The 27,021-nt window shown below is 40.5% G+C and overlaps 1 protein-coding gene across 3 annotated transcripts in view; it reads left to right on the top strand.

Annotated features, from left to right (window-relative positions):
• Window positions 1-277: 277 nt before the first annotated feature.
• The window catches only part of GAS2 (growth arrest specific 2), a 72,604-nt gene continuing 45,860 nt past the window's right edge, over window positions 278-27,021 (top strand). The window contains exons 1-3 of one of the 3 annotated variants that reach the window (XM_074543897.1): window positions 278-426; window positions 10,517-10,675; window positions 18,427-18,551. In XM_074543897.1, the coding sequence (XP_074399998.1) occupies window positions 10,534-10,675; window positions 18,427-18,551 (267 nt within the window). In that variant the 5' untranslated portion in view covers window positions 278-426; window positions 10,517-10,533. Of the gene's footprint in view, window positions 427-756; window positions 918-1,031; window positions 1,350-10,516; window positions 10,676-18,426; window positions 18,552-27,021 lie in introns of those variants that run through there. The other 2 variants (XM_074543896.1, XM_074543895.1) reach the window with 2 other exon arrangements.

Here is a 27,021-nt window from a genome sequence, read left to right as displayed (position 1 = left end):
CAAAACAGACAAAACCCCAACCCAAACAAACAAACCCGAAGCCGGGTTTGCCGAAGAGAGCACCGAGCTGAGCGGATGGGGAGAGGCAGCGCGGCTGCTCCCAGCGCGCTCCGCTGCGCTCGGGCCACGGCGGCGGCCGCGGGGGCGAGCGGGGCAGCGAGTGCGGCCCCGGAGCCCTGCCCGGGCCGGGGGGGAGCCCTGGATGCCCACCCGAGCTAAGGGGGAGCCCGGCCTGTTCTCCCGGGCCAAGGGGGAGCCCTGCCTGCTTCCCTTCAGCCGAGGAGGGAGCCCTGCCTGTCCCCCGGGCCGAGGGGGGAGCCCTGCCCGCCTGCCCAGGCCAGGGGAGCGAGCCCGGCCTGCTTCCCCTTAGCCGAGGGGGGAGCCCTGCCTGCCTGCGCCAAGGTGGGAGCCCTGCCTCCAGCCGAGGTAGGAGCCCTGCCTGTTCCTCCCCTGTCAAGGTGGGAGCCCTGTCTGCCTGCCGGGCCAAGGGGGAAACCCTGCCTGCTTCCTCCCAGCCGAGGTGGGAGCCCTGCCTTCCTGCCCGCCCCAGCCCAAGCGGGAGCCCTGCCTGCCGGCTCTCCCCTCCTTCCCTGCCAAGGTGGGATCTCTGCCTGCCTGCCTCCCTCCCTGCCAAGGTGGGATCTCTGCCTGCCCTCCCTCTCTGCCAAGGTGGGATCTCTGCCTGCCTCCCTGCTCGCCCCGGCCGCGGTGGGAGCCCTGCCTGCCTGCCTGTTTGCCCTGCCTGTCTGCCCTGCCCTGCGGCGGGCTCGCTGTCAGCCTTGCGGCGGGGCTCTCCGCGCGGGCTCCTTTAAATTGAGGGCGTTTCGTGTGTCTCGCCGGCTGCTCTCGGGTTTAAAGAGAAAGGGGCCAGAGCGAAGCGGGAAGGTGATCTTTGCCCGGCGGCTCTGCGGTGGGGAGTAGGTGCTTTTGTTTCCTTGTTCCCCGTCCCGGGGAGGCCGCGCGGGTACGTGGGGGAGCTGCTGGGCTGGGCTGGGCTCGGTGGGTACCGCTGGCTGCTGGTGGGGGTCGCGGGGTTTTGGTGAGGGTTTTTCCCTCCCGCTCCCTGCCGTGGGAGTTTGGAAGCATGGCGGAGGCGGAATGAGAGCGTGCGTGGGTGTGTGGCGGAGATCCACGCGTGGCTCTCCCGGGGCTCAGCGCCGTGAGGATGCGGGCTGCTGGCCGGCTGCCCCGGGCATCCCGCGGGGGGCCGGGCTGCGGCGGGTTTGCTTGGTCCTGCCCCCGAGGGGCAGACCTGGGAGCAGCGCTTCCAGCGCTCATGGCAAAGCCATTAGCTCAGCCCGGCTGCGGAGGGGCCCCGAGCAGGACAAACGCATCGGACTCCACGGCGGGTGAGAGCGGGGCGGGCAGGGAGGGACGGGGGGTGGCTCTTACTCGCTGTGCGCTCACCCCTGGCCCCAGCCTCTGCTCTATCTTTATGGCTTCTCGAGGCAGCCCTGGGGTGCTGCTGGTGCGAGAGGAGGAGGGCGGGTTTGGCGGGGCTGCGGCAGCGGCGGCCGGAGGCGGCCGAGCTCCCCGAGCGCTCCCGGCCCCTCCGCCGCCCCCCGAGAGCGAGAACCGGACCCTTGTGGTGCCAAAAGCCGCTCTTAGCTAGCCCAGGGCTCTGCGTGTCCTCTGCAGGCTCTAGATCCAAATCTCCGGGGACAGAGTTTCGCTTTTGAGAAGGCTCTGTTTCTTCGCTAACGTTCTAGGTGTGAGCAATGAAGGTTGCTGTTATCCAAGATTGCTGTGTGCATCCCGGTGCAATGGTGACATCTGCACGCTCTGTTTCTTCGTTAAGGCTCTAGGTGTGAGCAATGAAGGTTACTGTTATCCGGGATTGCTGTGTGCATCCATCCCAGTGCGGTGGTGACATCTGAGCCTGCTGGCTCTGCACGCTCTGTTTCTTCATTAAGGTTCTGGGTGTAGGGAACGAAGGCTGCTGTTATCCGGGATTGCTGTGTGCATCCCGGTGCAATGGTGACATCTGCACGCTCTGTTTCTTCGTTAAGGTTCTAGGTGTAGAGAATGAAGGCTGCTGTTATCCGGGATTGCTGTGTGCATCCCGGTGCAATGGTGACATCTGCACGCTCTGTTTCTTCGTTAAGGTTCTGGGTGTAGGGAATGAAGGCTGCTGTTGTCCGGGATTGCTGTGTGCATCCTGGTGCAGTGGTGTTATCTGCACACTCTGTTTCTTCGTTAAGGTTCTAGGTGTAGGGAATGAAGGTTGCTGTTATCCGGGATTGCCGTGAGCATCCTGGCTCAGTGTCATCTGAGCCTGCTGGCTCTGCACACTCCTGGAGGACTGCAGCTCTTGGGACAGCTGGATGGATGCATTGCAGGCTCCCCAGTGCACTTTCAACATACTCCTGACATTACTCTGCAGTGAAAAATGAACGAATTATTATTGGTTTTCCACGTGCATGATGTATTTTTTGTTTCGTTGCAAAGTGGATGCTGTGCCAAGTGTAACAGTTTGATGAGGGTTTCGTGACGTGGATTGTGATTTAATAGGAAGTTTCTAAATAGGACATTCCTGAATTCATTCTGTATGGTGCCATGAGCCATCTCTCAGGATTATACTGCCCTTGTTGGAACCATGGTCAAACTTATATGAAGGTGGTGAAGTGCTGAAGAGTCAATACTATCCTCAAGTTCTTGCTGCCACTTACTTTATCCTGCTGACTTATTTGGTCACTTTATTTATTTTACCTACAGTCTTATTTAAATTGGCACACTTACTATGCACAGTACCTCTTCAACTCCACTTTACACCTCTCAGCTAAACTTAACACTAATTTCAGGACAGGATTTAGAAATGGAACATCATAATTAAAAGCAAAGCTGATGATTGGAAGTCAGCTTGTAGTACTGCATAGTGTCCTGACCACAAGAGACACTTCTGCTCCTTGAGAGATGTGATATGTCAGTTTAAATATGTATTTTGTTTTCTAACTGGTGGAGGTTGAAACTTTTGTACTAATTTTTAATGGCTATTTTGCTTAGACAATCAGAAGAACATATAGTGAGAGCTGTGCAAAGAGGAATCAACTTCAGAGGTTTTGGACAGTGTTAGGAATCAGGCTCAGTTTCCAGAAGTTATAATTTTATGAGCAAGTAGATAGTGAATGTTCCTAAAGTTTTGCTTCAGGAGCATTCAGTTTGCCTGTGTGAGAAAGATTTTCTGCTTTCCTTTTGGTAAGGGAGACATTGTCAAGGCAATGAAATTGTTTCTAGTAGGCATAGTCCGAGAATGTCTCGGCTTCAATGATTAGAGCAGATTTTACAGTGCAGTTAACTTTGTTTTTCCCTGGCCTCAGACCAAGGGCCTTACAGGTATAAAGTATTGGTAAGCTCTTGTGCCAGGCTCTCCATCCTCCTCCCAAAGTGCTGCACACACTTGTAGTGGGGATTCATAATGTAAAGGACAAAGGCTTCTTGTGATTAAAACTTACTCTATCAGTGTAGATCACATTTTGATGCAAGCCATGAAAAATTCTAATTGATTAATGAGTTTCAGATGGTGGTTCCCCTTCAGTGCCCCTCCCCCTGCTCCTAATGTACAGTGTGTTCCAAGTTAATCTGGGAAAACTCAGAAACCTCGGGCTAAATTGGTTGTGGTATCTTTTATAAGGATAATAAAATATCTAGAAAAGTTAAATTTCCTCATAAAGATATGCTGCTGCATTTGTCAGCTTGTGTTTTATCTGCTTGTTTATAGTAGTGGGCAAAGTAAAGATTACATGTAAGATACCTGTGTGATAATGCAGATAAGAATGTTGTTCCTTATAGAAGGGAAAGCTCTGCAAATAGCTCTTGAAGAGGAAATATGCAAGGTAGTAGCAGAATGACTTTAAAAATGATTGTGTTTGTGTTTATGTATGTAAAAGGGCAGAAGGGGAGTGATTCCTCTTCTGTAGCAAACTGGAAATTGAAGGTGGTAAAAACTGACTAGGTAACATCGAACAGTGAGTGGCAAGTCTTGGGTTTTTTCTTACTGTTTCTTTTAGTCCATTTTTAGCATTTCAAGAAAAGGAGCTTTCACAGTTTCATTTGGGAAAGTCATTCCACTGTGTAGCAGATCTCACCATGGGGAACAGTTTCCTGACATTAAAGAATGAAAAGTTTTTAGTTATTTTTGTGGCTCTCAAAGGAAGGCATTCATATATCTTTTCCCCCCCTCTTTCTGCATGTATGTGTGTATATACACATATGTGTATATATGTGGAAAAACAAGAGCAACCTTTAGTCTGTGAACTGATATTATACTCTCCAAATCTGAAAAATGTCAACTCTGAGACAGGAAAAGTGAAGTAAGTTTTAAAATGTGAATGTATTTATCCTTGTTTCTGCCATGTCTATAATACTGGCACTTGATGATGTGAAGGTGGTGATTGCAATAGGGGTCCCAAATTGTGAGCAGCTTCATTTCTGCTTGCACAATCATGCATTTTGTTCTGCAGCTCACTCTGTTTATGAACACTGAATCTCAGCCCTTTTTTGCACTCAGCTTGCTGTTGCAGTTAGGGAATGATGCATGCAGTCCATTTAAACTGCAGTAAAAATTCAAAAGTTCTGTTCTTTTCCATCTGCTTGAGGTGATTAGAGCTAGCAGGGAGATCCAGCAGAGACCCTTGCCAGGTACACTCGTGAGCTCTGTTCTGGCGTTTGATCCTGTGTCTCCTCTCCTTCCAGGCTGGCTGCTTTCCAGTAGCATTCCCTTCTCCCTGGGACAGCAGGAGATTGTCTGTGTTTATGGCTGATACCCCTCTGTCAGAGCCAGTGTACAGGCCAGTGCTCAGGTTCCAGCTCCTTCAGAGAAAGCCTTGCTGACCTTGTCTGAGTTGTGTCTGTTTCCTTTGTCACTCACAGTGAAGCAGTTGCACAGTTGTGTGTGTGATGTTTAGTTCCTTCTGGTGGCTAATGTGCCTCTTCACTCATGTTATAACAGATTTCCTTGCACGAGCTCCGATCCTGATCAGATTTATGGAAAAGAGTCTTTAGACCCAACGCCTATGACACCTTCTGTTGCAGCAGTTCAGCTTTGCAGAGCCCTGAGCTGGCGTCTGTGCAGGTGTGCTGGGTGGCTCTGGTTTGGCTGCCAGGGCAGGGTCAGTGACTGCACAGAGCCAGTCCCTGACCCTGCCTGCTGGGCAGCAGTGCCCAGTTTGGGCCACCCTGATGTCTGTCACAGTGTCCCTTCAGCTGCTAAGGGCACGTCATGTGGCACCTTTGCACCAGAGGTGATTTGATTGGTCACTGCTGCAAGTGCAGACATTCGCTTTGTGACAGATTTTCCCCCTCCATAGACACTTTTAACTTGTTTTTATTGTTTTCTAAGTGAATGCAAAGAAAAATGCTTGTTTCACTGGATACTTCACTTCTATGCTAATTCTTAAGTCATGAAGATCAAGTGACTCAGCAAGACTTCTTCATTCCTGACCTGGAAGGATTGTATGTGGGAGCAAGCTGCAGGAAATGGTTCAGGCCCCTTTTTGTTTGAGAATTAATGCACATTTAATTGGGAACTAGGTTGAAGTGACAGTGAAACTCATGTGGTGCAGAGAGCCCTGCATAGCAGCAGCTACTCAGTGTAAGCTGTTATGCATATATGCTGGGACTGGATGGGTAAATTGGAGTAAAAACTTATTGGTTCACATGATTATCTAGCAGTCTGCAGCACATGTATTTTCTCTGTATGTATATCTATGCATACATACAAGCTTTTATATGTATACATTTTTTCCTCCCTTTTTATACTTGGTTCAAGAGAACAGTCACAATTTTACAGGTAAGGAGGGTGATTGGAATAGGAAAGGGAATTGAATCTGGGGGTCTGCTGCTGAGTGCTTCATTGTGCATCCAGTTTTACTTTCTGGATTAAACAGTCTTTGCCTCCTGTGTGTTTTGAGTACAGTGTATCCTTCTTGATCCCTTTTTTCCTACCTGCTAACCCCAACAAAAGCCAGTGGAAGCACAGAAGATCATTTGTTTGATTCTCATTGCTTTCACCTGATGATCACTGATAACAATCATCAGATAGTGTAAAGTTACTCTGCTGGCAAAATACAAGCAATGAACTGCAATAAACAGATAACTAAATGCACTACTGTAGAACAAAATAAAAACTTCACTGTTCAGTAGGAGCAAGCAGAGAGAAACAGGACCTTTTAGTGTGTTGAATCTGATACACATTTCTGGATGTACTGTAAACCATCCCACACTGAATTCTTCATTAGACAATGAGGCTAAGAATTTGAGACATCATCCTCTCACTGAGAGAGGCTGAAAAAAGGCTTGTGCTACATAAATATGAACTGTAACAAAACAGGATGAAAAGTAGTCAAAGACTCTTCCTCTCTACATTCTGAATAGTAGGGGAAGCAGTTGCTTTAAAGCATTTAGAGGTAAGTTTTGAAATGCTTCTGCATATCACGTCAGCCTCAGCAGTTTACAGAAAGTGTAACATTCTATAAAATATTTGTCATGTTTGTGTTGGCTGGTTTTAAACAGCTGTATATATGGTGACTTGATGTTGCTGTTAGAAAATAGTGAGATTAGGAAACCCAATATTTTTTGGCTCCTTGGTTCATACTTTGTCTGCCAAAAGGAAAAGGATGAAATATTTGTTTGGGCCAGAGACTTGCCTCAGCTGTGGCGATGTATCCTTAAAAGCTGCTGTCCACCTCTGATACAAGTTGGTCCATCCCTCTGACCTCACTGAGAAATTGTCATCAAACTTTTCTTCAGTTCACTAAAAATGAAATATATGAAGAGATTTGAAGGCATCTGAGTGATGAAACAGGGGCCTGGCCTTCACCTCAGGGAGAATCTTCATACAGGTCTTGAAGGAGCTCAGTGTCCATTGCTGTCACCTTCACAGAACTGTCACATTTTGGCTTCTTCGTGGATCCCAGCTACTGTCTGATGAAGTTCTAATAAGTATCTAATAAATACAATTGATGAAGTAGCTGAACCATTTATTGAAATTTAGATACTTCAGTACTGAAGTATTGTGAAGGCTTAAGTTGAATTTAAGAGGTTCAGTAGCAATCAGTGTTTGCATGAAGGATAATTCAGAGCTGGAAAGTTTCTGGTGCTTGCAGTTTGATAACTGATCTCCAGTATAACTTGTAGAGTTTGTGACAGGAGATACTCTGCTCCTTGGAAGCCAAGTTGTAATTTTTTAATTATTAATTTTAAAAGTCCAAGGTAGGAATTTTGTGGATTTTACTGAGGTGTAGGGCGGTTTTTCAGAAAAATAGTGGAGAAGTGAAAATTTTTGGGTTTATTTTGGAAATGAAATCAAAGAAAATTTACACAGAGGTAAGGTTGGCTTGTATGTGATTTATCTGTGATTCTTCAGGCTCTTCATCATATTAACTTTCTCATTCCTCAGTCCTCACCTTGCATGCCTACTTCACAAATTAGTGCGTACATTGTTTTCATTCAGGGCTTTATTTCAAGCAGACCTAGTCCCAGTATAGAGATGCATTAATCAATTTCACCTTCTAGAGTGAAAATGATCAATGCATCTCTATTTCTCTCTCATTTTCCCCTTCATTTTGTCACCTGTCTGGCTGGCTTTTGTTATCTTTCCAGTTTCTCATTCTGAGGATGGGTCTGATGAAAACGACCTCAGAATACCCTTCCTGTCTCTCTTTTTGCTTCTTACTTACCAGAGTTACTATGAGACTGAAGCACCCTTGCATCCTCCAACATCTTGAGAAACAAATTGCAGGATTTTCCCAAATATTTAGATACATTCACTCAGGAATAAGAATTCTCTCTCTTTTTTTTTTTTTTTTTTTTTTATTTCTTTGCATTTTTTTGCATTTTACCACGGTCATTGCAATGGTAATTCAAGAGAAAAAACTTACTTCACTTCTGGCTCTCACTGTATCATTGGAGGTTATAGACCCCAGAAAATGGTCAAAATTATTTCGAGGTTCTTTCTGGAAAGAAAATATGGGATGGATTCTTGATCTTTCCCCTATAATCTTTGATGGCAGCTGGTGTCAGTTGTCTGTCTTGCCTCTGTTTCTATCCAAAATGATTTGAAAGAGTAATTTATGTGGTTCTGGCTAACATAGAGAAACTTTAAATATACTGTCATTGAAATTCCTTAGCTGTTGGTTGCTTCTAGTCTGAATCAATCCATTTTGAGAGTGACAGTCCAGATGGATTTTTGCAGAGCTAACAGTCCAAGTCTTTTCCCTCCCCTCCCTTGCAGCTTGCCCTAAATGAACAGGTATGATTTGAATTTAATTAACCAGGAAGCCATAAATCCAAGCTGACATTTTTACAAAGTCAGTTTCACAACAGAGCTGTGCATGAGTTAAGTACTTTAGTCTGCTTTAAAATGCTCTGCCTTCAAACAAACTTTGATACATAAGAATTTTTTTTTTTGTTAGAAAAATGTAAAATGTACTCATAATTAAGAAATATGTGTTTATAGAAGAGAATAAATCTTTTTTATGTACGTTTTTGCTTCTCCCCCAGTGGAAAAAAGTTGTCTAATTTCAATAAGAAGTATATTTGTAGTGAAAGCTGTGCCTATCTCAAGGACAAGCTAAACTTCAGGACTTGGGGTGAGGTACTGTCAAAAAGAGCTTATGCAGACCTGTTTGCCAGCATGGAGTTTAGTTACACAGAGTAGGTTAAAAATGCTGAAGTATTTTAATACAAGTATTAAGATACCCCAAATACCATTACATACATTAGGAAAACTCAGTTGCAGCACAATTTTGTGGAAAGGCAATTTTAATTTTTTTTTATTACATTTAGTAAATATTGTCTTTTTGACATAGAAATTGGTTTCAGTATTTTTGTTATTCAGGCCACAACGGATATTATAATAAATTGTTCTTTTTTTCTGCTGTTGTTTTAAGGTCACAAATATCTGTTACCTGGTATGAAAGGTGTGGAAAGGACAGAGAGAAAGGGTTTGCAGGTTCATAAATGGAAGGCAGTTGACATGTCTTACTACAATTGGTGTGGAGAACAGGCAAAGGACTCTTCCTTGTGGGTCTCACAGTCACTTGAGGTCTGTCTGGTGCCACCTGTACAAGACCTGGTGTGGGGGTGTTTGAGGGAAGAGATGGGAATCTCAACTCCATGTTTCAGAAGGCTGATTTATTATTTTGTGATATATATTATATTAAAAGAAAATTATGTATTAAACTATATTAAAGAAAGAGAAAGGAGACATCAGAAGGCTAGAAAGGAATCAGTAATAAAATCTTGTTACAGATTCAGAGTCCAACACAGCTGGCTGTCATTGGCCATTAATTAAAAACAATTCACATGCCCCTGTTTTGTAAACCATATCCAGACCACATTCCACAGCCATCAGATAATCAAGGTTTACATTTTATTTCTGAGGCTTCTCAGCTTCTCAGGAGAAAAATCCTAGCAAAAGGATTTTCATAAAACATGTCAGTGACACCCTTGTGTCTGCTGGTTGGTGTAGGCTACAGCCTACCTGGCAAGGAAGTATTTCAGCTCATTGCTACAACTGCTACAAGATTCTTTCAGAGAGGGAAAAATAACCTTGCACACTTCTGGCACAGGTGGAGGCACAGAGATAGGTCCAGTGGTTCTAAAGCAGTGGCTCCTGTGACTGACAATGCTTAATACATCATGTGTTAGAGATTAGTTGTCTTACCTGGAAAGTTTCAGTGAGTCATCCCTGAAGCAGAGGAGAATTTGGCAAGTGGCAAGTGTGAGTGACCAACACTGGCTGTTCTGCTGCTTTCTGAAGAAATAATGCTTTTGAGTCAATATATTTGGTGTAGTTTTTCCTTGAATAATTTTGAAGCTGTAGGATAGGCTGTTTCCATTTGGTTACAGCATTTAGTACTTGTTAATAAGTTTGCTGTAGGAGTGCAATTTGGTTGTTGCCATGTTTTTTCTGGGCATGGTCCAAAAATCTCTGAAGCTCTCCAGTTAATCTGAATTGGTATTGGGTGTTGGGCTAGGCACTGTAGTGAGTTGTTAGCTTTGTGCAAAATGTTTATTTTCATTTGATCTTAATAATTCCTTGCAGATCATTTTGTTGTGTTTGCAATATGTAGCTTGGCGAGTACAAATGAGGTTAACATTTATCTGTATGATTTATTCACTTACAAAAAAAGATCCATTAACAAAACAAAGTTTTGGTCACTGGTGTGTGTGACCACGTGTTAGACCCACCTCTGTTTGTCTGATATCTGATTTCTTAGGCACATGATTGCTGTTGACATGATTGAATTTCAGAATGGTTCAGGTTGGAAGGGACCTTAAAGACTTCTCATTGCAGCCCCTTCCCTTCCCTGCCATGGCAGGGACACCTTCCACTGGCCCAGGGTGCTCAAGGACCGGTCCAGCCTGGCCTTGATCCCCGTTCCAGAGATGGGCATTATATTCTGGTTGGGATTATCGTCTACAATTCTAAAACTGGCGCACGTGAGACTTTGATTGGTGTAATGAAGAACTTTTTTTCCTGTTTTCTTTCCCTTTTCCATAATTTTGTGAGCAGGGACGAGCGGATAAGCCATGTGCACTGCCCTGAGCCCGAAGGCGCGAGGGCCTGGCCTCTCCGACATGCACCAGTACAGCCAGTGGCTCGCCAGCAGACACGAGGCCAACCTGCTGCCCATGAAGGAGGATTTGGCCCTCTGGCTCACTAACCTGCTGGGTAAGGCACAGCAAGATGGAATAATGCACATGCTGTGAGAGCTCCTTGCTCTGTTAGCTGGGGATTCTGATTTCCTTGTGTATCAAAAATAAAGTTGTTAGCAAGGTCGGAAAAGCTGATGAGTCATTTGCCTCCACTGTGTTTCTGTGAGTAGCATAGCTGAATATTATACATTCTGTGTTTAATTTTCTTTCAAATTTCCTTGTAATTCTTCTTTTTTTTTTTTTTTGCATGTATTTTCTGTACCTATACCACTAAGCTGAATTATACTAATTGCTGCTTTCACCTATGTCTTCCATTTTTACTGATAGGCCTCCTGAAGAGTGTGGTGTAGTGATTGTCTTGAGCAGGAGGAACCATTTAATAGCTCTTCTCTGACCAAGTGGTCAAATAATTATAATTTCTGCCCAAAGCAAGGTATGCTGAGACTTGTGGTAGCCTGTGCATAGAGGGGTTTGACCTAGCATAGCTGGGACCTGGAGATTTACTGGTGTGCAGACAAAGCTTGCTGTTGTCAGAAGAGGATGCAAACCAAAATTGAGGGAAAAAAATCAGGTACATATAAAAAAGAGCAAATGAGATTGTCCCTGGCAGGAAGGAAAGAGATGTGCAAATTATTCAAGAAGGTGGAATTTAGAAATTTACTTTGATATGTGCAAATTATTCAAGAAGTTGGAATTTAGAAATTTACTTTGAGATGTGCAAATTATTCACGAAGGTGGGATTTAGAAATTATGAGCTAGGAAATAGTATGTATTTTGCTGAGAACACTCAGGGAAAAATATCATTTATGTGGTCTCTGTAAATACAGAGGATACTACCAAAGAAATAGATGACTTAGAGAGTATCTCATCCTATGGGAGATATGCCAGTAATTCCTCTCATTAAATAAAGAAAAGAAAAATATTTCAGAAGCTGTGTTTACATGAAAGCAGTTTAGTTGATGGGATTTTGGAAGGAAATTTGGTGTGCATGGTTTTGGAGGATTTATTTAATTTAAAAAAAATTCTGAAAATCTGTTCTGGTGAGACATGGGCAGTGTCTTGTCATGGCAAATGCTGTAGTTAAACCATCTCAGTGATATCATACTGTAACAGAGTATATCCAGTGTCTTTCATCAGCTCATTCTATATTGCTCCATTTCCTCTTTTTTAAGAGAAAGAAAAGGAAATATTGCTTATGTTATGACAGATGTGATCAATAAGCACAATGTCAATAGAACACAATATTTTGCAGGTAGACAATACTTATTTTTGAATTGAGTTATGAATCTACAACTGCAAAAGTGGCAGGTGTTTTTATTTATTTGCATGGTACTTCCATTTAAATTAATGTGTTTTGAATATAAAATTGTCTATGCAAAACCAGAACAAAATTCAGAACTTTTAATTCCAATTATCACAAGACAGTAATCCAAGTGACTGTTTTTGAATTGGAAGCAGCACATTCCATTAAGGATTCAATATATTGTTTAAATGTTTTGAACAATGAAGTTTTAGTGATCCACTCAAAAACAAACAGAAGATTGCTTGCAGTTTGTAACAGAGTTCTCCCAGTGATAAATTTAGGAATGAGGTCACTCTTTGAGCAAGAAAGTAGCAACCAGCAGGAGGTTCCGAAATGCCAACTGTAATTAAATATCTGATTTTTCATATGGACACCAAGTTCTGCACTGCAGGACTAAATGGGCACAACCTTCTTTTAATTAAGCAGTGTATACAGTTCATTTGCTTAATGCATCCCCCACACCTTCTTGCCCCAAGCTCTCCTTTTCTCAGAGTTTGTGCTGATGAATTGAAATTATAGTGTTTTGTTAGAGTGCTTTGAATTCCTATGTAGACATTGTTATTCAAATTAATAATTCAATCAAATTAAAATTCACATTCAAAATAAATGAGGTGTGAATTAAAAGAATTATTATTCATAAGAGTATATTAACTCAGAATTCAAATTTTGTTTAATTACTGCATAATTTGGATAAACTTTAAATAGAGAAGGTATGTGTGAGGATGCTGCTGTACAGTAAAATAGGAATGAATATACAGCATGCATTGTTCAGCATCCAAAAGGACAGAAGAATATGGAAGGCTTTTTTTTGTTTTGGGATTTTTCCTGTCTATGTGAAAGAAATAATGTATTTTGAATTAATGGTCAGTAGACCTTTACATGCATGGATGTGCAAGTAACATGGAGTAGATAATACTGTGTGTGACCACATCCTGGCTTGCTCTGTCTGTATCTTCTGGGGCTTCATTGTAAGTGGCCTTATTGCAGTTTTCATGCAATAAGATTTCTCAATTCATAAAGGAAATTAATATGCATTTCATTTAATTTTTGCTGTTTTGTTTCATTCATATTTTGTCATTCATCTGCGCTAGGACTCAACAAGGACACATAATTTTTTCAAATAAATATAGATTAAAAAATAGTATTTTAGGCAAATACAGGGCTGAAACTCTTTGAGGTAGTTTGATCAAGGGGTGGTTTTTTAGGAGATTTTTATGGAGAGACAGTTATGTTCTATGCAGTGTTACTGGAAGTTGGCATGGTGTTGGTTTTGCAGCAGCATAGCCTGATGTGGTTCAAAGTCAAGCTGGAAAACATGATTGGGATATTGCACTTTATAATATGAATGAAGAGTTTTGATATCAGACAGAAAGCAGGAATAGTTAGAATTTGACCTTACCCAGTTGATAAATTAGAAAAGTGAGAAACATGGTGCAGCTGGAAAATAACATTGGAAGAACTTTTAATCCTGAGACTTTGCATATTTAATTTAGCATGGACGTTGTTGTGGGGGTTTTTGTTTAGCAATCAGCAGTACTTTTGTGTGCACTTTGCTAATTATTTTTTGGAACCATGTCAGAGAAACTCAGAGCTTCTGAGAGGACAGTTCATCTTTACAGCTCCATTGCTGAATAGATTTTAGCTGTCTGTACTCCGGGGGATGGAAAAAGGACATTGCAGATGAAATCCATGTGTCAGATGGGATTAACTCATATGATATTGTACCTCAGAGCATTTTCAAAGTGGGACATGTCAGTGTTGTGGTTTGTCTGCTGGAAAGGAAGATTGCAGCCATGGATGTTGTGCCTCCTGTCCTTGCTTCTCTCTGTTGAGCTTTGGAGTCTCAGTCAAGAGTGGCAGTGACAAAGCTAACAAGATGTGTTAATCTAGCTGATTTACGAGTCATAATGATCTCTGAGCCTTGTTTCTGTTAGGTGTAGAGCTGATGAAGCATTTGGGAATGCTTTCGCTTCTGACAAACTCCAAATTTGGTAGATTGTACTTACGGTTATTACTTTAGTAGAATGTTCTTGTGGACACTGAAAAAGTTCTATTCCACCCTGAGCAAGCTGCATATGGGAATTAGCACACTTGGGCCACAGAACTCTTCTAGTAGAGGCAAAATGGCAATTTGAAAGATTTGCTTGTCTGCTTTACTCTCTAGTATTGTCTTGTTTTCTTCTGTGTGTCTGCAGAAGCAGAATGGCTGACGAGGAGGAGTGGGGCTCCTCACCACCCTGTAGCTTAGGACAGGTACAGAGAGATGGTTTCTCTGTTTCCTCTTGGGCAGTTTTGTGGACCTCTAATCTTTTTCCCCATTGCCAGAGTTTATTTACAGGTTGCAGAGGGTTATAATGTCTTTTTGTTCCATCCAGCTTCATTTAGCACGTGAGACTGACTTCACCTCAGGCATATGTTGGGTTCCAAGATTTCAGTCCTGAGCCCTCTTAGCAGAAGAGGGCTTCAGAAGCTCATGGCTGAGGGGCCAGGGAATGCCAGATGCTGAGAAACTGGACATGTAAACATTGAACGTTGTTTGATGCATGTAAATGTTGCTTGGATGCAAAAGAAGGAGGCTTGGAGGAGAGGAACAGAGGTGAGGGTGTTAGGAGAGGCGTCAAGTTGAAGACAAGGTTAAGTATTTATAAGGCTGAAGGAGGTGTACAGTTTGAAGCTGGAGAATGGTGAGTCTTCTGCAAAAAAACTGTCTTTCTTTGATTCTGAATTAAATCTGTGTCAGCTTAGTGTTCTTGCTCACCTTGTTGCCTAAGAGCATTCTGTGACAGAACGTGTATGTTCAACATCAGTTTGTTCAGATCCATCCAGTGGGAAATACAGGTTTTAATTGTCTGAGTATCAAGACATTCACAGTACTGATACCTCCAGTGATTCTGCTGGCACTGATGTATTTTCTTACTTAGTTGAGTTGCTTTATAATTTTCTTTATTATCAGCATGCCTTTGGAATTTCTTGTATGTCCTGTTTGAGGTAAGTAATAATGTCTCAACGCTTTCAAAATTATTTCTCCTACCGTCAACTATTGTAGGGAGCAGAGCAGTCCTGTCAGAAAAGAACCAGATTTGTATCTGCATAGTCACTGGCCTTGGTTTTCTTTATTTTTATTACATTTTGTGTTCCTGAATTTATATGCCATTTGAATTGAGAGGGTTGGAAGCAATTGTTTCAGTGGGGCCTTAGTATTGTAGATGTTTCAGAGATTCCCTTGAGTGAAATATTTATATTTGTAAACCACTTTTTTTGTGTTACTACACAAAATATACAATTAAAATAGCCCATCAGCAAGTTGTGAGGCTGGAGTCAGTCTTGCCCTGTAGTTATTACCCCAAGTGTGAGAGAGGAATTAGCTAGATTTGGGTACCTGGATCTTTAGGTCCATCTCTTCTTCTGAAGACTCTGCGTGTCTGAGACTTGTAAGGAAAACTTTATCTTCAACCTCTTGGGCACACACCCAAGGCATGAACTCTCCCATTATTTTTTCATGGACCTCCAGTCTGGTTTTATGAGGTCCCCCAGCACTGGGTGACTTTACAGACAGTTGCTCACAGTTTGCAAGCAGTGGGTGTTCAGGTGCAGCTGTTTGACTTTTGAGGGGACTTTTTCTGGTGTTTGTGGTAAAAAAGAAGGTAGGCAGCCCTTGAGACGTTTCTGAAAGCCTTCGTATTCCTGGATTTTCTTCTCGTACTTGCAGTGTTGTTTTTTTATTATATTTAATGTTATTACCATTCTATAAAAACATTGCAACTGCTTTCTGGTAATTATAGGGGGAGTTGTACATTTTTAATGGAGTTTGATGTTTTTTCCATACAAATACATGGAGGAGTTTTTTTCCTCAGGTTATGAACATTACTCTTACTTGAATCAATACATTTCTACTGTTAAATATGTCAGCGTGTCTGTTTCAGCAAAGAAATGCCACCTTATGAAGCCATAAAATACAGGGAACTGAAAGCTGACACCTAATATACTTTTCATTGGAGACAGATGTTCAATGCAAAACTCATTCTTTCAGATTTCATAAAGGCAAATAGAACTCAAATAATCCAGTTTAGTGTACAATATGCAGTGACCAAACTGCTAATGCAATTCAGCACTTAAAATAATATAAATATATTGTTCAATAGCAGAAGAAGATAAGCAAAATTTTTTATATCTCTGTAAAAAGAAAATATCGTTAAATAAGTTTTAAGGGTTTTATAACATTCTATTATTATGAAATGATGCATCTATATATCATAGGACAGAAAAGATCTATAGAATGTGGGAGGGGTTTTTTTTGTGTTTGCGAGAAAATTATGTGTTGCAAAACAAAATAAAAATTCTTAGTCTGTTAAAGATACTTCAAATAAATTTTTTAGAAGAGGACTGTATTATAAAAAGTAATACTCAAGCAGTATTTGAGTTCCTGAAGCATAGTTATTTTTAAAATTTAGCTTTCTAGTGGCTTTAGACCATTTTGTAAAAATGCTGATGGGGCAAATGGGAAAATATGTAGGCTAGAATGGTGGCAAAGTCTTTTGAGATGCTGAGCTGTTGAGGTTTTTTTTTATGTCTGGGCTATTATAGTTTCATTCCTGGCTTCATTTAATCTGGAGATATGGCAGAAATATTATCAGTTAGGCATAAGCTAACTCTGCCTGTCTGCAGTGCTGCTGCTGCTCCTTTGCCTGGAGAAGTCATTTATGCATACAGGAGCTATAAAGTGGGCTACATGGCAAACAGAATCAAGTGGGAATAAAAAAGGGAAAATCTTCATATTAAAAAGGTATTTCTGAAGTGAAATGTGATAGAAAAAAACAAGTTTAGCTTCAATGAATAACAGAAGTGTGCTCTATCTGAAGATGGTTTGCTGCAACAATCTTCATTGTTTTTATCTTAACCTACCAAACTGAAAGGACTCACATTTTGGGTTTTGCCCAAAAGATGCCAAAGTATCTCTAAGTTTTCAGACAAAGGCCCAGAGAAGTCAGCTTTCCTATAGCATTTTAAAAATCTTACTGCTTTATAATGCTGCTCTCTTCAGTATTGTGACATGGAGTATCAGGTTACAATGTATAAGCAAGAAGTTCAGTACTAATGCGTGTACTTCATTTTTGTTACTTTTGAATGTTATGTTTTCCCCTCTCTTCTTACCAAAAAAGATATGGGAAAGATTCACTTTTCCTATTTTGCTTGACAAGAAATTGCAGTGAACATGTTCTAAACAGATTAATATTTTCACTTTCCAGACATCTCATGGAAGCAGGAGTGGGTGTGGATGGGATGAGAAACCAGTCTCACTTCAGTTTTTAAATATTCTTCTTTTTTCTTTTTTGGCACATTAGACTGTTGTTGCTAATGCATGCTGTGTAACAGACTATGAGAAGTGAGTTAGTAGTGTTATTTCCTAAATGGCATATTTAAATCCTGGAGGGAAAAAATGCTGTCATAATTGGAAGAACAAGAATTATTCCTTGATATTCTCTTGATAAGAGTGGAAGGTAAAAGGGCTGAAAAATACAGCAGCTCACCAACATAGTGTCCAAAGTAAAAGGAACTATTTTGGTAGAAATGTGAAAATGAAAAACCTTCAATAGGAAATAGGAATATTTTTAGTGAAGACAATGTTGAGATCCTGGAAGTTGAGTCTGGGATGGTAAATAATTCCCTTCCTATCTGGGGTCAGCATGCAATCCCCTCATGGCACATGTGATCCCCTCTTCCAGGGGGATGTGATTTCATTTTTATTTAAGCTGTAGAAGAGGGGACATTTCCTGGCAGCTGAAGTAATGCCATATAGTCTGATCTGAGAATTGATATAGTTTAAATGCAGGGTATTTTAGGTTTGTTCTTTTAGTGAAAATTTTGATCTGTGTGGCAAGTAGATGTATAATATGAAATTTTACTCTCCGTTATTTTGTTGTGTACCTAACTTCACTTCTGGAAAAGAACATTCCAGAATGTTCAGAATTCATTCCAGCATAGGAGCATTGCAGTCACTGTCTTCTCTACTTCTTGAAGGATCAAGATTTAAGAATCTACTAAAAATATGCCACCCTTTCCTTTCTGACGTGGTTTTCTACTTCTGTTACAAATCAGTTCTTAGCAATTCATGCTATAAACTGCCCACGCACACTGGTGTAAATAATTTTCCTGCTGTACTCTTTTAAAACATCCTGTTCAAAGCACTGGATCTTCATAAGTAAAGTGAAATACACAGGGTTGGATATGCTAGAACTATTTTTCAAATATCATATGCCTTCCCAAAGAAAGCATGGAGTTTTTTTAATAATTTGCTGTATATCTACCAGTAAAGTAGTATTGAGGTTATTCATACAATATTCAAAGTAATGCAAGTTTTTCAGTTAAAGCTTTTTTCAGTTTTTTTTTTAATTTATCTTTTTACACAAATGCAGTCTATACCATTGCCTGCTTTCTGCCATGTTAACTTTCTGTTTGATGTGCAGGTAGAGAAATAACAGCAGAAACCTTTATGGAGAAATTGGATAATGGTGCCTTGCTTTGCCGGCTAGCTGAGACCCTGCAGGAGAAATTTAAAGAAAACAGCTTTGATGCAAACAAGCCTGCCAAAGTAAGTGTTGGTCTGCACTCTAGCATGTAATATCATGTAGTATCTGATGTATCCCACCATTTTGGTCCTGAGGGTTTTTTTGAAAAGTTAAGAGGTTTTATATGTGGAGATGCTCCAAATGGGTGGGGAGGAAATTGCTCTGTGTAGAAAAATTGCAATATGGAATTGATGGAAATAATGTTTATTTGGTATTTAAGTATCTATGCAAAGCAGTTACTCAAAAATACTTGTAATATGTGGAGAATAAGAGTAAAACAGATCTGGCAGTGGGATGTGGTAGGCAACAGTGAAAATATGATCCTTGTATTTATTTTCAGGGGGAGTATTAAGTAGCTTTGGGAGTTGTCTTCTCCTCTAAGAACAGCTCTAGGGAGACCAAAAATAAAACTCTATAGTTAGTTTTGGTGCCTTGAGTTTGGTGCCCCTTGGTGTACCAGGAAGGGTTTCAGTAAAGAGTTGAAGGAGTTATATGGAAAATGTGAAACTTAGAAGATACTTAGGAGTTTTGGAAGGATCTGTTTAAGGACTTGTTTGAACACAACCTTGCTTTAATTTAAACTATTCTCAAGGGACAATCTTACTGGGAAACATTCAAGAGTGCAGCAAGTTCATTTCTTGGAGAAGTAGAATTAAATAGTTGACACATTAACATATTCAGTATGAAACTGTTCTTATATTTTTGGTTGCATTCAGGTACATCTTCCTTGAAAGCTAAAACAGGCAAATAAAGAACAGGTAGAAAAGAGGCCAAGAACAGAAATCACATAATGCATTTTCTGCTCTTGATGTTTCATAACTTGTCTATAGCAGAAATTAGGACATGGCATAAATTTTAGCAGCTGGTCTGAGAAATGACAGTCTTGTGTCAGTTGCACCTGTGTAAGTTGTTTTTCTTGGTTCCAAGTTCATAATTGTTGATGTAGAAGAAATTGTCTGTCATATTTCCTAGTTTAAATTATAATCAGGTCTTCTTTAGTAGAAGTATTGGGTGGCTTTGGAGTTCCTCCTCATAATATGGTCTGGCATGCCTTCACCTAAGTGTCATGGTAGTTTTCAAGTGAGAAAACACATAGGGCAGTCTTTTTGATTGAGCCTAGGAACTAGCTAGGCAGAAGGAAGAGTTACTTGTACTGGTTTTTGTGTTCTAAGTTACATTAAAAGGCAATTAGACATCTGCAGTCCCATATGTGGTCATTATTTAGATTTGTTGGTCTTTATTTATCAGGCTGGTACAACTGACAATGCATTTAAAAGGAAAAAATCCACCTCAGTGCTGTTTTCTCAATGTATGTTATCTCATACTTAGTAACAATTCAAAGAAATGGCAGAATAATAGATTTGTATCATTGTGTACTATTAGGGAGTTATTCATCCTTTCAGATTTTAATTCCCTGTATAGCACTCTTGGGCAATAGGATGAGCATTCATGGTGAGAAATCTGACTTTGTCTTAAAGGAAGATGATATATCTTGCTCTGATTGATACGTACTGCTGATCATGAATTCATTGTTAAGCTCTTTGGGGCTGTCTGGCCAGTTTAGCAACAATAGCAACAGATTTAAGAAGGCATTAAAAGCTAATATTACATGCACTGACTCATCAGCTTTTTGCCATAATTCCCTAAATTCATATTGCAGTACTCTACAAAATAGCAGAGGTTAAATCCTATTGCTTCTGGTTTAATAGCTTGTGCAATAAGTTTCAAGTCCATGTCAGTTTTGCAGTTGGTTTGTTAACTAAACTGTATCATTCGCTTTCTTATTAGTGAGCATTGACCTTCCTTCAGGTTTCAGGAATCCCCTAGGCCAGCATCAGCTATTTTGAGTGTGGAGTAAATTGGGAAAACAGACGTCAAAAAAGTTCCCAAAATATTGTGTTTTCCAGATCTGGAAGGAAGATTGTCATGTTGACATCAACAGTTCCTTTTTTTGTCATGTGGAAACACTTGTGGATACTGGGGACAGTTTCAAAATACATAGGAAATTAGTGGTAACGGGACTTTGGGGATAGAGCTTTAAGAGACTGAAAAGGAGATTAAATGGATTGTGATGAAGAAGTAGTCTTCTTTCCTTAAGAGTCAGAGACAGGCAAAAAAGGCATAACTTTTTATGCATGAAGGAAATAATGGAGCTGCTTTTTATGAGTGATTGGATAGGTTAGGATGTTTATGTGGAAAAAGGGGCATGTGATGGAGCTGGCAAAATTAGGAATGGTGTGGTAAATGGTCAGTTTCTATACAAAAACTATGGGACATGAATGAAGCTGGTGGAAGCCAAACAAAAAAAAGGGAGACCTTGTTTGCATACAAATTGGAAAATGCTGTCAAGTGTCACCATGATATTTTCTGAAAAATCCCTTCGCCAGGATTTTTCCTCCTGGGAAGCTGAGAAGCCTCAGAGAGGAATGAAAACAATAATTATCTGATTGCTGCTCCTGTGTTTGCTGCTTTGGAATGTGGCTGGACATTGTTTACCAACAGGTGAATGTTTGATTGGTTCCATGTGAATTGCTTTTAATTAATGACCAATCATGGTCCAGCTGTGTCAGACTCTGAGTCTGTCATGAGTTTTTATTATTCTTTTCTAGACTTCTGATGTATCCTTTCTTTAGTATAGTTTTAGTGTAGCATTCATTAATATAATATCATAAAATAATAAATCAGCCTTCCGAGAACATGGAGTCAAAATTCTCATCTCTCACCTCATCCTGGGGACCCTCACAAACACCACATCAAGGAGTGTTTAAATTGAATAACTTTAAAAGTGTTTCCTGCAGATATTGTAGGATTTGTCTGCAGTAGGTCCCATGCACAAACCTTCTGTGCCTCAGCAAATACTCCCACAACTAAAGTTTATGCTTGCAGGAGGATTGCATGGCACAAGAGAGTGGTGTTGCCCATCAGAATACCAGAGCAGATTTCTGAACAATTCCGAGGTATTATGTGTTTGCTTGGCATGTTCCAGGTGAATACATTGAACTACTAGAAAGGTTTTAAATGCACTTCAGGCCATGCACTGTGTGGGAGGCAGAGCTGCACAATCCTGAGGCAGCACCAAGACTTCGTGTGTCTGGATTGCTCCCCGCATTGATATTTGTCCTTGGGAAGGAAGGGTTTGCTCCCTGGTTTGAAGGGAACAAACTGGTTTGTTCCCTGGTTTGCTCTTTTCAGTGGTTCTCCTGCACACCTCTCTCTCTGCTCCTGCTGAACATTGCAGAAATAACAAGAATTTGCATCACAAGCTAATTATCAGGGAAAAAGCAGGGCAGATTTAAGTATTTAACTACTTGGTAGTCCAACTTTGGAAAACATAATGATTCAGAATGCAAATCAGGTCATGAGGAACAAATTTTGATTTCTAATAATATAATTTAACAAGGGAACACCAAGTCTTTTTCCAGAGATTTTTAATTAACATTCACTTTGTATGGAATGCTAATACTTAAACACTTCATAAATTTTATGTTAAACCTGGATGTTTTTGTAACATTTTTGCTATTACTTCAATACATGTATCAAAGATAGGGATGGCATATTTTCTGAGAAATTTATAAAAAGCCATTTTTAGATTTGCTGGATTTTGCCTCTAATATGAAATGTATTGTTATGTTCCTATTACTTGTTTTGTAAAGTATTTAAAGCAAACTATAGACATCATTGTAGCAGAAAGATTTGGATTTTTATTTAGACTACTAGGAATAGTCTGGAACAGAAATGTAACAGAGACTTGCATGGAAATTACCTTATAACTTGAGAAAACAACATAATTTAGACCAACTGTCTTCAATTTATGGCGCAGTTCTTAGGTCTAAGTTAGTGGTAGCAGTTCTCTGGGAATAATGAATAAGGAAGAACTACAGAATTTGATGCAATTACCAGTAGTGACTCCTGAACCAAGATAAGCCGAAATTCCTGAAGCAATACAAATAGTGAACATAAGTAATGACTGCAATGCAGAAGAAGAAAACAAATTCCTTTTGAGGCATAGACATAATTTATAGCTGCCAAAATTATGTTTAATTTGTTTATTTGAATAAATATTCAAATTTGTGTTTGTTTATGTAAATCAGCCCCAACGGTTTCAAGTACGCAGTAAAGCTTTGCTCATAACTTGAGGCTGATTTAGAAATTTTGTTGTATAGATAACACCCCACCATGTTTTTCAAATCATGGAAGTTTTTAAGTTCCACACCTGTTTAGTGTATAGATAACACCCCACCATGTTTTTCAAATCATGGAAGTTTTTAAGTTCCACACCTGTTTAGAATTCCCTGGGCTTGTGACAGTTTCCTTGTGGTTTTTAATTGGAAAACTTACAGAAATTCAGATTCTATATTGTAAAGACACAGATGCATTTTTTTCTCAAAAATTACCATCAGGGCTTTGGAGCATCAGATTTACCAGCAGTGAGGTTCATGCTAAATTCTTCCTGAATGTTTTCAGCATCTGCATCAAAATTTCATCTTTGTTAAACATCTGAAAATTCAGAAAGCAAACAGATAAAGCATTTCAAAAAATTCTGTATTTCTTCGGACTCTCTAGAAATTTCAGTCTTCCTTGACACTTGTCTCATGGGAGGTAATGCACTATTTGGAGCTAATCTTAGAGAAAAGGGCTGGAAAACCCTCACCTTGCTTGCACTTCAGAATGTCACAAAATGTGAGATTGCTCATTGGGAGAACACCAGGTGGAAGAGGAAGAGGAGGCATAATGATACTACAGCTGTATATCCACCATTATCAAGGAATTTGAATAGCTTCTTACATTTGTTATTTAGACTGACAGTGAAAGGCTATTCACTATAATTCCATGGATCACAGTACGATGTTATTCGACCACGCTGTCAGTGAAATTATGCAAACCTTTTTCAGTAAGAAATTTTAGAACCTGTAATGTGTTTTGATGAACTTCAAGCATTTAGTAAGATTTTTTTTAAGCATTTTTCTTAGCTTGGGTTCTTTTGGAATAATTAAGGGGTAAAGTGATTTTGAAATTGCTCTTACTAAAATTAGTTGCTTCTGCCAAAATTTAGTGGTTTTTATGCTTTATTTTGAGAGAATCATGTCCCCTTTAGGAATGTGGTATTTGATAAAACATAATTTGGTAATACATAAGATGCTTTAAAAAATATTTCCCATGAAAATCCATATGATTTACAGATTTCACCATTTATATATCATGGAAATACTTTCACATCTCATGGAATAATTGGTGCTTATTGGCATGTTCCTTCACAAGTCATGTTGTGTGACAATGCCACAAAGAAATGCAATTCTTCTGTTAATTGCAATCCTCCAGTTTTTTTTTTCTCATTTAATTCTAATAAAAATGAGGGAAATTCAGAAACTAGGATTCTTTTTGTCTTCTTCAACTAACTCTTTGCTAATTCAGCTCTGAGGTTGTGATGGGAAAAGCTCAGGATCATCTACCGAGGGTAGGGTGTAATTGCCCTCTGAAGGAGCAGCTGTGAGAATTGCCACATTGTGTTCTAATCAAATGTTATTGAAGAAGCCCATTATGAAATGCCAATTTTAAAAATCCCCAGCTAAATGTTAATTCTGAAACCCAGAGATCTGAGGAAAAACCACAGACCACTTAATGAATGTGAATGAACTACTGAACCTCTGTTTACATGGATACTGTAGGAAGGTCTTTGCCATGGCTTACCCTAGTGTCTCTCTCTTATTGTCTCTGTTTGTAAAATCGTAATACACTTAAAAATAATTAATTCAAGTCTCTTCAATGCTATCTAATTTTAGTCATTCTATTTAATGCTACTATAGCATTAGAAAAAAACAAACCACCATTGATTTTTGCATTTGGCCCTCTAGCATTTTCAGAGAGTAGCAATAATGGCTTTTAATTTTTGGTTCATACATGCCTGGAGTTTTTGTAAATTACTTCTTCAAGCTTTTGGAAGAGTGTTGATAAAAGTGAACTTGTCAGTAGGCATGGATGTGTTCCAGATGTAGATGTCTAGAAGTTTTAAAAGACAATTTATTGACCTCCCCTATTGTATTTGCGGGTTGCCCCATGGCAGGGAGGAATGATGGGTCTGACTCCGTGTCTTCAGAAGGCTAATTTATTATTTTATATTATGTTATACTAAAGAATACTATACTATACTAAAGAAAACAGAAGGGATACAGACAGAACGTTAAAAGGATAATAAAAACTCATGACTCTCTCCAGAGTCCCAACACAGCTTGGCCCCAATTGGCTGACGAGTGAGCACAACTCACAGCAGAATCCAAAGAAACAATCTCCAAACACAGTCTGCATGAGCAAGACACAGGAGAAGCAAATGAGATAGGAATTGTTTTCCTTTTCTCTGAGGCCTCTCAGCTTCCCAGGAGAAACTCCTGGGTGAAGGGATTTTTTCAGAGAATGTGGATGCTGCACTCCCCAAGTCTTTGGACCATAGTGACCCAATCCCACCCTGAGATGCAGTGGGAAGGAGCAGCATCTGACACCTGTTGAGGTGAGCTCTGTGCTGTGATGCTCCATGAGCTGTGCAGTGCAGACTCCTGGGCTCTGTGCTGTGATGCTCCATGAGCTCTGCAGTGCAGACTCCTGGGCTCTGTGATGCTCCATGAGCTGTGCTCTGCAGTGCAGACTCCTGGGCTCTGTGATGCTCCATGAGCTCTGCAGTGCAGACTCCTGGGCTCTGTGATGCTCCATGAGCTGTGCTCTGCAGTGCAGACTCCTGGGCTCTGTGATGCTCCATGAGCTCTGCAGTGCAGACTCCTGGGCTCTCTATTGTGATGCTCCATGTGTTTTGATGCTCCATGAGCTGTGCTCTGCAGTGCAGACTCCTGGCTGTGATCTCTGTGCTGTGATGCTCCATGAGCTGTGCTCTGCAGTGCAGACTCCTGGGCTCTGTGCTGTGATGCTCCATGAGCTGTGCTGGGCAGACTCCTGGGCTCTGTGCTGTGATGCTCCATGAGCTCTGCAGTGCAGACTCCTGGGCTCTGTGCTGTGATGCTCCATGAGCTGTGCTGGGCAGTGCAGACTCCTGGGCTCTGTGTTGATGCTCCATGAGCCGTGCTCTGCAGTGCAGACTCCTGGCTGTGATCTCTGTGTGTTCCCCTGGCTGAGCAGCCCCTGAGAACGTTCCAGCTCTGACAGACACTGGGATTTTGCCTCCATATCCTTAGGCTACATTTAAATTACTGAGTAGTCAAATAATAAAATGTGCTGTGGCTGGTGAATGAAGCTTCTGCCTTGCTGCTTTCTTACGTGATTTACTTCTGGGTATCACACTGCATTGTCTGGGGATTGAATACTCCCTCATATTCCTTGGATTTCTGGCACACTGCTAGTAGTAGAGGCTGCATTGTTTCTGTGAAACTAGTTTTTCATTACTATTAACACTACATTTTTTGAATAACCAATCTTCTGCTGTGTGATGAGTAAGCTGTGTCTTGGACAGAGAATTTAGAAGAAAAAAGACATGAAAAAATGCTTAACTTTGAAAATTATATTGTTAAATTAAGTTTATTTTCCATATATGCTCACTCTTAAGAAGCTAACGCCAATGCCACATGACAGAATGTGTTCTACTTTGACACCTAAGAATGTGGTTAAAGCATTAATTTAGTCCTGCAGTTATTTGAATGTTGTAGTCTGTATATTTCTATAAAGCCTTGATGATGTTAATTACTTTTTATGACATATTGTAATTATGTTAGGGATTCCAAAGTGTTCACAAATGTTTTCTTAGACTCTAGAAAGTTGATAATGAGTGATTTTTGGCTTTTGATGATCTCTGTGGTTATTCTATAGGGTAATAATCAGCACATGATCTGTAAAGTTGAAATCCAATTTCCTATTCCATTAAAATGACGTGATATGACAATGTAAAGACTGTGTTTCACTGAAGGACAGTGTTTTGCTGCTTGTTAAGTGAATTGCTTAGGGGTGCTCACTTTGTTGTATGTTCAGTGTTATTTTTCATCAGTCTAGGAGTTGTTCTTAGTTCTGTGTCTGTGGAAAAGTTTGGCTTTTTTTTTGTCTCCTAAGCCTTCAGAACTTCCTTGTTGAGTTTTCGTATTCTAAATTTGCCCTGGGGTGTAAAATCTCTTGCAGCTTTAGGAGGGCTGAGGGGGTTATATTTCTTTTCTTAGTTTTTTTTTTTTTTCCCCAGTGGGAAATGCTTAATTTTAAATTCTATGTATACATTTCCATATTGTATTTTACATGTGCATTTAGCACATTCTTTTGACCATTGGTCCAGTTGTTTAAGAACACTTGAGCAAAATGAGGAAAGAATTGAAGGAGGAAAAGGATTGGCCACAGAGCTAAGTGAAAAGGCAAATGGTAGAAAGTTTTGAAATAGATGCATGTTCTACTTAGCTGATATAATCACAGTTCAGTAGGAATTTATGCTCACATAACACTAAATGGCCTAGCAAGACAACACAGCAGTTAGGTGCTGCATAGCCTAATTTCCCCCCAAACCCCCATTTTGGT

This window comes from Zonotrichia albicollis, chromosome 6, assembly GCF_047830755.1.
Source record: "Zonotrichia albicollis isolate bZonAlb1 chromosome 6, bZonAlb1.hap1, whole genome shotgun sequence".
Lineage (NCBI taxonomy): Eukaryota > Metazoa > Chordata > Aves > Passeriformes > Passerellidae > Zonotrichia > Zonotrichia albicollis.
This window is presented reverse-complemented; position numbering and strand designations above follow the sequence as displayed.